Genomic DNA, 12,664 nt, shown 5'->3' on the forward strand with positions numbered 1-12,664 from the left:
AACTTATACATAAACTGAGAGAATATATACGAGTAGAAACTGCATCTGCTCTAAAGGGCTGTTAAAAATGTTGCTAATGTCAAGACTATAAATTAACATACTCCCACTGAGTCTTCTCAAGTTACCTTAACTTTTACTGTGTTTTCTTTTATGGATGTATCACACCATGCAAATTCAGGCATTTAACTCACTGCGTTAACCAACTAGAGACCAAAGGTTCCTCACATGCATAGTGGAGAAAGATGAGTTTCCCATCCTGTGCTTCACAGCAAGAATATATGACTAAGATTCACAGTCTCTCTGCAGAAGTGTATTTATGCTTATTTACGTGGCCTTTATCATGCATATTTGAAGTTTGATGGACACCAATACTCAATTTATGCACTTGCACCAAATGTACAAGTTTATACTCCTCTAGTTTCTATACAGAATCTTTTAGCAAATTTACACTTTTGGGAATTAATCCCAAGGCCACTAAATGTAAAGGTAACCTTTCTGTGATGATCTATGTGTTTTGGCTATAGACACGTGGTTTATAATGAATGCTATGCTAAATTTTATTACTGCCAACATTTCAAAAAAGGACCCATTGTTTTTAAATAGTACTTTAAGTTCCCCAGGTTATTGCTCTGTTCTCTCTGAACAAACTGAATTCATAAAAAAAAAAATAATTCCAGGATTCTAAAATCAGCTGCAAAGTGAGTAAGCACCTAACAGAAGTCTAAGTTTATCTTCTCTTTCATTTCTTTCATTTTATTCATCCTCAAAAAGATCATAATACCACATTTCACATAAGATACTCTATAAAGGATTAGTTTGTTTTAAAAATGTTTCTTTTGGCGTTATGCATTAACTGAGAAACCCACAAGCAACTTTGAGTTTATTCAGACAATGTATGTATATGTGCACTAAGATATCACATTTTTGTCCTATTCAGACAAGCAATTTAATTGTATGAACTACTATGATTATGTCCATAAGACTCTGCATGGAAGCGTGTTTTTATGTGCAGCAAAAAGTAGAAGTACCGTGAAAAGGCTTATTTGAATTATAGAGATACTGTATTAGCATATTAATTTGGGTTTTTTTTCCTCCTGAAAGTTGTTATCTGAAGAATAAAAAATGATTTAGAAAAAAAGGCAACTGACAAGTGAAATTTAGTGTTAGAAGCTGTGTGATTTAGTAAAATTTGTGTGTTCAGTCTTGGCTTTCAGAAAAGAAATGCAAAAAAGGTGTTTATTAATCTCATCTTTAGAGGTCAAAACCAAATCATCCTTTACTGCAAGCTAAGGTGAACCAATGGTGTAAATCAAAACTCACTGTAGACTTGACAGCCAAGTAATATTTTCTGTATTTCAACACTCAGAAATAAATTTCTTTTGTTATAGGTACTTGCCATAAAACTGACTGGCCCAAGCTATTAAGAAGTAACACACATTTATATAACAAGTATTTTTCTGACTTAAACCTACACATACAAAAAAGTCCTAATTTAAATATGTTTCACCTAAACATGTTTTTCTACATCAAAGAGGATTTTTTATCTTTACTTACTGTATCTATGATATGCCATTACCTTGGCATTCACTTCCCCACCACTTAATACAAAAGGCCATGAAAATCAAACATGATCCAATTCAGCAAGACTACTTACTTCAATTTTTAGCAAGGAGAATGTTTTTCTTCCAGTTTCTCCCCTAAAAAAAATTTCTGCTTGAATTAGCAGGTATTTTATCAAGCAATGCAGACCTATTCTTTAATTCTGCAGACAAGAGTGCCCCCTAAACCAGAGACATGTCAAACCTTCGCACAATTATAAGCGGACACATGTTGACTTTTCCAATCAAATTAATTAAATAAAAATGTATTTTTTAAAAAATTATAAAAATAACCTGCTAGAAGAAATGGGGAAAGACGTTATGTAAAAGACTGTTTACTTTAATTTCTTATTTTTAAGAATTTCCAAATCTCGCAGATTTGCAGTTTTGAAAACTGATGCTTGTATTATTGCTCTTTCCAACCTAACTTGTCATTTTTGCCACTATCAGCTGGATAAAAACTCACACAGCTGACTTTTACCTCTGCCTTCCCATTAGAACTGAGAGGAGAGTTAATGTCTGATATGTCTGATGTGTTTTGTACTGCTCTCTATGATTGGTATCAGAAAAGATCCATGCCAACTGAACAGGGAATAACAGATATCCAAGTATGCAACACCTAATTTATCAGTAAAAGGTGAGGAAAATATTTTCTTTTTGCTCTGAGATAATGATTAGTGAATTATGTTTTGTATGATTTTACATACACTTCATTCACTCCTCTTATTCTTTCCTTTTTTTTTTTAAATTATATGTGTCTACCAGAGAGAAAAGTAATTCTTTTCATTCTGCCCAGGCATTCTTCTTCATTATTTTTGACAAATGTAAGTTGGTCTTCTTAGGCTTTTGAAATGCAACCATTTCTATCAGATCTGTAGATAACAAAGATTTATAGTGCTTCATGTAACAGGCTAGAGCATCACTGAAGGGTAATAATAAATGTTAGAAGAAACAGTCATTTAAGGATATATAGAGAAAATTTCAACATTATTATGCCAGCCACACCACAATCACATTCAGTTTCTTGTGTTAAAATATAGGACACCTACCTTTTGAATTGTATATTTTATTATCTGCGAATTCTGAGAGTTTGTTTCCAATTAATGTTCAGAACTACTCATTTGTAAGAGTGAAGATATTGTAGTGTTACAAGTATTGCGAGATGAAAACGAAAGAGTAGTAGTATTTAATTTGTAAACTTATCATCACTTACCTTCTCTGCTGATTGGGCCGTACCAAAAAAGATTGGAATAAAAGCTAACCAAATTATGCAGGTTGTGTACATAGTAAATCCAATGGGTTTTGCTTCGTTGAAGGTCTCTGGAACCCCTCTTGTTTTAATAGCATAAACAGTGCACGTGACCATCAAGAGAATACTGTATCCAAGGGAACAAATGAGAGAAAGATCTGAAATATCACATTTGAGAACTCCCCTGGCATTTTCTGGTTCAAGTGTCCTCTGCTCTCCGTAGTCTACAACGATATGTGGTGGATCGATAGCAAACCAGATGAAGACTCCAATAAGCTGCATGGATATGAGGCTGAAAGTGATCACCAGCTGGGAAGCTGGACTAATAAATTTTGGAGCTGTGACAGATTTTTTACCTTGTTCAAATATTCTGTGAATCCTGTTTGTTTTGGTAAGCAAGGCAGCATAGCTGAAACACATGCCGAGTCCTAAAAAGATCCTTCGAAACGAGCAGATCACTGTATCGGGAGTCGCAATCATTAAAAAAGTAATGGAGTAACAGAGAAAAATCCCAGTCAAGAGCACATAACTGAGCTCCCGTCCAGAGGCCCTGACAATTGGTGTATCATTGTACCGGACAAATGTCACAATCACAAAGGTGGTGGCTATTATACCAAGAATAGCTATGAAGACAGGCACGATGGCCCAAGGAGAATGCCACTCCAGTTTGATTATAGGTATAAGTTGGCAATCCGTACGGTTGGCATTTGGTCTCTTATTAATGGGGCACAGTTCACAGTTGAATTCGTCCACCTGGTAATGGTACCCCTCACAGCGCTCACAGTGCCAGCAGCAGGGCACTCCCTTCACGGTTTTCTTTCTTTCCCCAGCTTTACAGGGCAGGCTGCAGACAGATGCTGGGTGAGTGCGTTCTCTATTAGCCCACTGCATGTCTTCTACCTGTGGGTATAAAAAATTAATGAGCCTTCTATTTTTTGCCATTTATAATATCCTAATCCTGGCCCACAGGTTTGTCATAAATCACTGCATGCTGACAGTACAAATACAGTTTACCATAATAAGAAACCTGTTTCTTTCCCTTGTATTGACTTTATGAAAGTGTTAAATGATTGTGTCCAATAAATCATTCATGCCACAGGCTTGATGAGTGTCATTAGTTTCTATTTACCTCTTTACTGCTGACCAAATTGACATCTGTAAAGATATTTATTGACTCCAGGCTAGCTTAAAAGCAAAAAGCCCTGTACACAGTGCTTTAAAAGTTAATCACATGCAAACATAAATACTAGTAGTTCTCAAACATCTAATTACAAAATAAGGCTATGTGAGTTTCAGATAAGTTTCTGGTACAGTAGGGAAATAGATTAAAATCTCCTTGCATCAGCTCTGGCAGAACAATGAGTGACAGAAAAAAGATCTGCGATGACACCTCTTCCATATCGATATTTTATACTTTTCCACTTTATAAGTCTTGAAATGTACAAAAGTGTTGTATTTACATTTCTAGAAGACAAAAATGAGAATATACTACTTTCTGAATAATAATGGAAAAAGATGCATGGCTACTACCCTAGTCCTCTTGATTTAAAAAGTCCAAGCATCTTTTTGTAGGTCAGAACAGATGCACACAATGAGGTCTTGTTTTGGAAATCCCAGATTTCTCCACAGCAGCGCATTAACAAAATATACTTTTTTTTATCCACTTATATACTCTTCCTGTATGTCCCACCAGAGAGAATCTGGATAGGAAATTAATGGATTTAAAGCATCTTCTCAAAATTATCGCTCAGTTTGGTCCCAGCTCTCCTTAGCCCACTCTCAGTAAAACTGTGTTCTGCAAGAGGTCACACTGAGTGAACCAGAGCAGTGCATGGAGCAAAGAGCTACTTTTGGGCACCAGAATCACTCTGTGTTGCTCCCATGCTCCACCTTTCATTCATTTGTTAGGTGGTAAGCACTCAGGAGTTCTTGCCTATTAAGTGGTTGCCTATTAAGTGCTTAGCACTTTTAATTTGGAAGCTTTATTTATAAGTTAAACAGCAGTAACAAAACTTCACGTGTTAGGAATGTTTTCAGTTCCTTCTGGAGGAGGACAGAATGAGGACAGCTTATCAAGAGGGATAATTTTGGCCTTAATGGTTTAATTTTCCAGCAATTTTTCCACAGATTTGAGAGAAAATTGCAATGTAACATTGCCAGCCTTGCCTTCCTCAGAGAGCCAGAGCACTGGTAACAGCATGATACGGGATGAAAGAAGCCACAGAACCACCTAGGCTCTTAGTCTCCTCTGTCCACTCTTCTGCACAGTGTAGGACTTTGCTGTTATTCACCACTCAGAGGGGCAAGCAAGGGACCACACAGTAACGAGGAGACAAGAAACTCACTCATACAGCCAGGACTCTGAATCCCCAGAGTCACTCAAGGACTTCAGTGGGGTTTGGACTGGTCCTGAACCTAGAGAAGTTAACCATATTTTATATCAAGGACTGTGCTAATTACACAAAATGCAGCATCTGGTGACTATCAAAAAGGAAATCTTTTAAGTAATTATCTTCCTAAAAACCATAAGAATAATCCAGTTGCACGAAACAGCTTTGATAGAGCCCTAGCAGAACACTTGATCTCTAAGAAAATATTCACCTCAGTTACAATTTCCTGGTTTTAATCACTGAAATTCTCCAAGCCTGTATAACCCCTATTGTTTCATCTACTAGACAAGAGAAGAAACATGTTATGATGAAATCAGTGTGATAGCAAAGACATATTCTCCTTCACAGTGTTGTTAGGAGAATATATACATCAAAGCTTGTGATTTAGTCAGATGCTATGATAATGGGGGCAACAGGAGGCCATGGTCATTAATCCAGATCTGTGGGTAAGTTTGGGATGACTCAAAAAAGAACAGTACTGTGTATTTGCGAGATTATAGCATACAATGCAAAATCGCCAGGAGAATACACAACACCTGATCCAGCATAAACTTCGAATGGCATGGACAGGCAATATCTAATCTGGCAGAAAGCCTGGCAGGATAAAGCTAAGGTGTCCAATATTTTTAACACATTTGAACTAGCAAAGTGAGTTTATACCAGATCAGCGTTTAATACCATGAGGCTACAGTGTTTCTTATCTGGCATTAAGCATCCTAAAGCCACATTTACTATCTTGTGAATCCATGTCTTAGATTGATACACAGAATTCCTTTGTGTCTTTCAGAGTTTCTACCTTAACAAAAGAAAAAAATATTTTTTATTGTACAGCTACTCCTGATTTCACATACTTTCGTCTTGATGGTGCTTTAATTGACTAAAAACATGCTTAAAAACTCTTTCTAGTTAGCAATACATTAGAGTGCGTCGGGTTACTTGAGTCTTTTTATTTTTTTAAATTTATTATGAATATACGCACTATTAGCAGTTAGCAATGGAACAATTCAAAATAGAATGGACTCTTAAAGCATAAAAAATTCTAAATCAATGTAGAGAACACCCAGAATGAATGGCTACTGCAGGTGCCTTTTACAAGGTGTAGAACTTATGTCTTTCAATCTCTCTTGTCTGAACTACTTTTTAAGGCAAAACCTACAGTTACATTTAGGTTGACCTACATTTCTGAAAAACCTCTTAACAAAAATATTATGAGTTGTTGCTCATGAGTTTTTAATTTAATTTTCTATCTACAAGAAAGAGAAGATATATTCCCAACAAACTTTGGCCAGTGTTTGAAATTAGAGATCCCCTTTAAGACAGTTGCACATCTGAGATTCTGGCATCGTAGGTTTTTGACTCTGGAGGTGGGTGCAAAGATTGCCATTGTCCCATGAACCCAACCATCCTGACAGCTCAGTTTATAGCTACATTAACAAGCAATGTGGCACAATCAGAGCTGTTCTGTGGAACAAAGGTGTTGGCTCTGAGGATTTGATGTTCATATTGGTCTGTATTTGAAATTAGAGTCTGGGAAGGAAGGTTACATTGAACTAATTTTGACATAGTTCATTGGACTGAACACCCATTAATGATTAAAGAAGATTAGATGTCCTTCTGGAAAGCTTCTTCTGTTTTCATTTCAGCTAAAAGCAATCCAGTTCACATAGCCTGAGACTCACTCCACAATGAGCAAGTGTGCGAAGAGGGAATAATTAGCAGATTAATTTCAAAAACAGATTCTTGATTGAAACCAAAATGAGTGCACACCCTCAGACTGCTACTTAGACACTACTGAAATAGAGGCAGAGTAAAGGGCAGGGGAAACTATATTTCAGAGTGAGAACGGCTTGCTTTTATTACATCTGAACAGGTCTGCTAAGGGTTTCTGTATATGCAGCAATTAAAGACTAAAAAGTCATGCTGCTTCTGGTCGTCTGGTTCATTCCCAGCTATTCCCAACCTGCAGCACTCTTTGCCTGTAATGCATTTTTGAGCTATTATTTTGCATAATATGAATGTAATAAGGAAATCCAGTACAAAACATAATTACAGGAAAGGTCTTAAAGCTCTATCAGTTTTTTCAGTCACTGAATATACCAAAGGACCTGGCTTCTCAAACCCATGCAAAAGATTCACCCGTGTCATTACTTTTCTATCCTTAGGTTATAGTACTATTGATCCCACTTCTTCTCTGAGATTAACTTTAGACAATAAATGATAGTAGAACCTGTTAAGAAACAAGAAAGTGAAGGAGGATCATTTGGGAACATAGAGCCAGGGATACTGTATAATTTTCAGAACTGCTGAAAACCTGTAATAGCCATAAACTTTAAAGGGAGCTGCTGGATGCTCAGCCTCTTTTGAAAAAATTTTTTTTAATGTAGACATAAACACTTATCAGTAGAACTTTCAAAAGTGCCAAAGGGAACTTGTCCAATCCAGCTAATTAATTTAAATGGGAGCTGAGAGACTTATCTGTTTAAGTGCTTTTGAAAATCCCACTATGCTTCCATCTGCAAATTTCACAATCTAAATGCTTTGGAAAACCTGCCCCAAAGTGATCTAGAAGTTCAAATATTACAAAACTAACTTCAGGGGAGCTTAACTTTAGGCACACATTTTTAAACAAAATTCTAAGAGGGAAAGAAACTGCCAAAGCCAAAGCCAGACAAAAGAAAGACAGAAAAGAAGGGGGGTTTGACATTGAAAAAGCATGAAAAAGTTCTGCAGCGTTTTAGCACTTACTGATCAAAACATCTGGGTCTGCAACGCTCTTTATATTGCTCAGACCCTGCTGAGACTGGGTGAGTCTCAGATTATTAAGTAGCCTTAGGTAAATTTTGTTTCTAGAAGACTTATTTTGTCATCTTCATTTTCATGTGATATCTTCTATCTACTGTTCACCACAGTATGTTACATGACAAGACAAAGTTCATTGTTAAATATATCTGAATTCATCACCTAGGTCAGATGGACTGGAATAGCCTAGCTCTCTGTGTATTATTAATAATAGTTTAAATATTATTATTAACTTGGTTTGAGTAACTTCTCTGATTTTGGAAAGTGTCTGATAGATTGATGTGCTATCATGAAGTACCTCACATTCCCCAAAGATGAGGTTCCATTTTCTGCTATTCCAATACTTACCAGAGTGAAAACATCAGAAGGAGTATGACAGCATGTCTGTAAGACATGTACTCATTTTCTATGAAATGCATCACGATACAAAAAGAGAATGGCTTCACTGCTATTTAAATAGACATAAAAATCATCTCTATATGAGATATCTGCCTGACAGAGCTGCAATTTGCTTTAATTTGCAGCACTAAGATTCACAGTTCGCTAAACCATTAAAATACAGACAAAATGCCATTTCATATCAAAACTGAGTAAACACCTTTATCCTTCACGAACATTACAAATAAAATTTCCTCTAATATCTAATAATAAAACTAAAAATTAATAATGTGAGAACTGGGCTAAAACAAGGTGAGATTTACATGGAACAGTACAAGTAGCACATTCACATTCCTGGCATCTATGTTCTTCCAATAACCAGGCAACTCATTCATTTAGCAACACCCTCAGCAACAGGAGGATACTAATAAAAAATGCTGTTAATGGGTCACATATAATTTCTGAACCATTTATGTACCCAAAAGCACTCTGTTTTCCGTTCTTAATGATCATGAAAAAATTTGTCACATAATTCAGCAACTGGTGACCACTTGGACAGGCTTCAGAGAGTTTATGTCAAGGACATTTGTATATACTATTTTAATGTTTCTGATTACATTGTATTGGCACTTGCAGGAATTTTCATTTTTGAAATCTTATCTCAGAGCTAGATATCTATTTAGAATAACGAAATATATGTTTTTTAGAATATTATTGTAATGAATTGAATTATACAGGATCTGGACAGAGGAATGCAAGTAGTGCATTCTACCAGAGTTATGAGAGCAGGCAAATATCTTATTTTGTAGTCAGTTAGCCAAGACTTGCAGAAGCATCAAGGCTCTCACATATAACTTCATATGGCTTTTAATAGGTATTCAAATTCTTAGTTATTAAAATGACAAAGAACTGAAATATCACCCTCAGCTGTCACTAAGAGTTGCTCTTATTTTTGTCTCAAGTTCCTGAAAGTATTTCTCTTCTGACAAGAAGGTTCATCAGAGGAGCACAGCAAGTGAGTGAATTAAGGCAATTTAGCCTAATATTTAGCTTTTTTAATTGTCTAATGCATCTGTTCTCACAGTAAAAGTTCAAGTCTCTAATGTACTTTGTCCAATCAAGTTATCCGAACCATCAAAAACCAAAATTAAACTGAAACTGGTTCAGCTAAACTGAATTCATTATGAGTCTAAATATAATGATCATTGCATTCAGTTTGTCAGACAGATTTTACCTCTCCAGAGAAAAGGTGGGTATACTTACTGTCGTGGTTTTGGCTGGGATAGAGTTAATTTTCTTCACTATAGGTGGTATAGTGCTATATCACCTATATAGTATAGTTTTAGATTTAGTATGAGAATACTGTTGATAACACACTGATATTTTAGGTGTTGCTAAGCAGTGTTTACACTAAGTTAAGGACTTTTCCAGCTCCCCATGCTCTGCCAGGTGCACAAGAAGCTGGGCGGGGAGGCAGCACAGTCAGGACAGATGACCCAAACTGGCCAAAGGGATATTCTATACCATATGATGTCATGCTCAGTATATAAAGCTGAGGGAAGTTGACCGGGGCAGCAGCAATTGTGGCTCAGGGACTGCCAGCTTTGATTGGCAGGTGGTAAGTGGTTACATCACCTGCCTTTTTTTTTCTTGGGTTTCATATTTCTCTCGTTCAAATTTTCATTTTATTATTATTATTGTTGTTGTTGTTACTATTAAACTGTTCTTATCTCAAATCACAAGTTTTCTTACTTTTGCTCTTCTGATTCTCTCCCCCATCCCACTGGGGTGTGGAGGGAGACTGTAAGAGGCTGTGTGGTGCTTAGATGCTGACTGGGGCTAAACCACGACACTTACAGACTAAGCTTACAAATATTTAGGAGGCATGTGGCGAAGGGAAATAAGTCAAGAACAACAACAACAAAAAACCAGTTTTAAATTACAAAACAAAACCCAGAATGAATCCAGATTGTCAATGGCAGTATAGAAACACTATCATTACCAAATTTGCCACAATGGCTGTAAATTATTTACCTCATTCAACCCATACGGATGTTTTCCTAACAACTGGGATGTCATGTTCTGAAATTTCAGGCATAGATATTCCCAGAGGTTTGCAAAGAACATGGGATCATATCTCTGGTTTTACCACATACTGGTTGAAAATTAATGCAGTTGAATATCCCTTTGAAAAGGAGTGTGAGAAGCTTGATTAAATGCAATGACCATTAAAGGACCAGTCTGAAATACTACAAGGAAAATAATTATTTTCCTTTTTCTTTAGGAGGAGAAGCAGAGGTTGTTGTTACAGCATTTATGGAAGCTTATTTCTCAAAACTGTGAATCCACCTGCCTGAAGCTCTTCCTAGGCATACCACTTACTGTCTCTATCTCACAGCTTCCCTAAAGGAAAAACTAAGACAATTAAAATTATTGTAATTTAAATTTGAATGTCTATTTGCATGCAGGTATGCATAATTATTTATGTGCATGTATGATTTAAAATATCCTGAATTACAGGAAGGAAGTTGGTATTTATATTATGTGAAAGGAGTGCTACAGATAAGTTAAACAACTTTGGTGTCTGTGCTTCGAGTTAGCATAGACGACTCTGATACAGTCTGACTTTCTTGGTGACCTTGGGCAAATTATTTAACCTGCTTGAATCTCAACTTTGCAATTGGCTGGAGGGAATCTGTCATGCAGGCAGGAACAGCGGAGACACTTGAGCAAGTTTAAAATGTGGGTAAGAAGTTTAAGTAGGCATATAACTGATCTCCATCTCTCAGGTCTGCAAGGGTTTTTTGCCCAGCAAGTACTTATACTTTAGAAAGCTTGATTAAAACAATCTTTCGTTTTAAAACTGAGCAATATTTTTTCAAAAAATTAACACCAGAACCATCATAATTATTCTGTGTTTCCTCAGCATGTCAAAAACTTTCTTGTCATACCCAGTTTCCCAGAACTGCTATACCACCAACCTCTGGAATTTCTAAAGCTAAGAGAATGTATTTTTAATGTTCTGGCAACATTAACAAGTCATTCTCAGCTAAGGAAAAATAATTAAAAGGAAGTATGCTCTGAGGTAATACATACAAACAGAAAAGAAAGGTGTAAAGAAAAGTAAGTTTTCTTACGCTTATAAAGAGAAAAGGTTAAATACTAGCCTTGCTTTATCAATGGAAGTGTTATCTAGTGTGCTGAGAGTGTAATTTTACCTCAAAGCAACCAACCTCACTAGTTAAGTCATTTAATTCATGGTTGCTGAATACTTACACAGAGGAGCACACTGTGGAAACCTTAAACAGGGAATAATCATACCATTGTATCATAATCTACAGAGAGTGTTTGTTAGTCCTATACAGACTTTAAACCCAGCCTTCGAATGGTTTGGAATATGCTTATTTTACTTCTATTGTTTTTACTTTTACCTTTCTTTACATGTGGTTTTGTTGGTACTGATGGGCTACAGAAGTGCTGACCCTCACAGACTCTTGGTACGAGGGTATGAGGGTAGGAGGAGATGCAATATATTCATTTCTTCAATTTATCAAACAACAAACTTATTAATGTGCATGGAATACCTGGAAAACAAAATTTTATTCTCTGATGCCATGGGGAGATGACTAGCACAAAGTGCAGTGATTAGCAGGTCACCAAGTAAACAGCTACTGTTACTGCACTGTGTAACTATCGGATGGAAATTTACAGCAACCTAGTAGGCACTCCTATCCAATATAAGCAAGATATTTTTTTTCTGTCTTGGAAGCATGAATCACAACTAATTTTTAAGCACCTGTTTCTGGAGATAGTCTCTATTTACAAATGAGACCAAAAAAACCAATCCGAAACAAAAAATCCCCCACCACAATTATTTCCCTAAAAATTTTATGACACAGAAATATCCTATTCAAGATTACATCAGCAGACTTCAGATTTTTTTGGAAGTGCATTGCATGAACTATTGCCTATATTTTGAAAATATACAATTACTATCAAAGGATCAGGCTGCAAACCAGGCTCCCAAAGTTATTCTTTACACAGACCATTTTCACATAGAAAATCTTTATCGCATATTCTTACCTAGAGGTTCTCACTGCCCTTACAAGTACCTGATATGCACTTGGACAGATTTTAAGGAGCACTTATATATATAACTTATGATGTACACACAGGTATTGAAGTTATTATATCCCACCAAAAGCAGACTGTATCATAATTTTGCTTATAATTAACCATTTTTTAAAAAA

At 36.1% G+C, this 12,664-nt stretch overlaps 1 protein-coding gene across 3 annotated transcripts in view; it reads right to left on the reverse strand.

Annotated features, from left to right (window-relative positions):
• Positions 1-12,664, reverse strand: part of GRM8 (glutamate metabotropic receptor 8) — a 354,856-nt gene that overhangs the window by 52,896 nt on the left and 289,296 nt on the right. For all 3 annotated transcript variants that reach the window (XM_075081215.1, XM_075081216.1, XM_075081217.1), the window contains exon 9: positions 2,812-3,747. In XM_075081215.1, the coding sequence (XP_074937316.1) occupies positions 2,812-3,747 (936 nt within the window). The remainder of the gene's footprint in view (positions 1-2,811; positions 3,748-12,664) is intronic.

The sequence above is a fragment of the Phalacrocorax aristotelis genome, chromosome 1, assembly GCF_949628215.1.
Source record: "Phalacrocorax aristotelis chromosome 1, bGulAri2.1, whole genome shotgun sequence".
Lineage (NCBI taxonomy): Eukaryota > Metazoa > Chordata > Aves > Suliformes > Phalacrocoracidae > Phalacrocorax > Phalacrocorax aristotelis.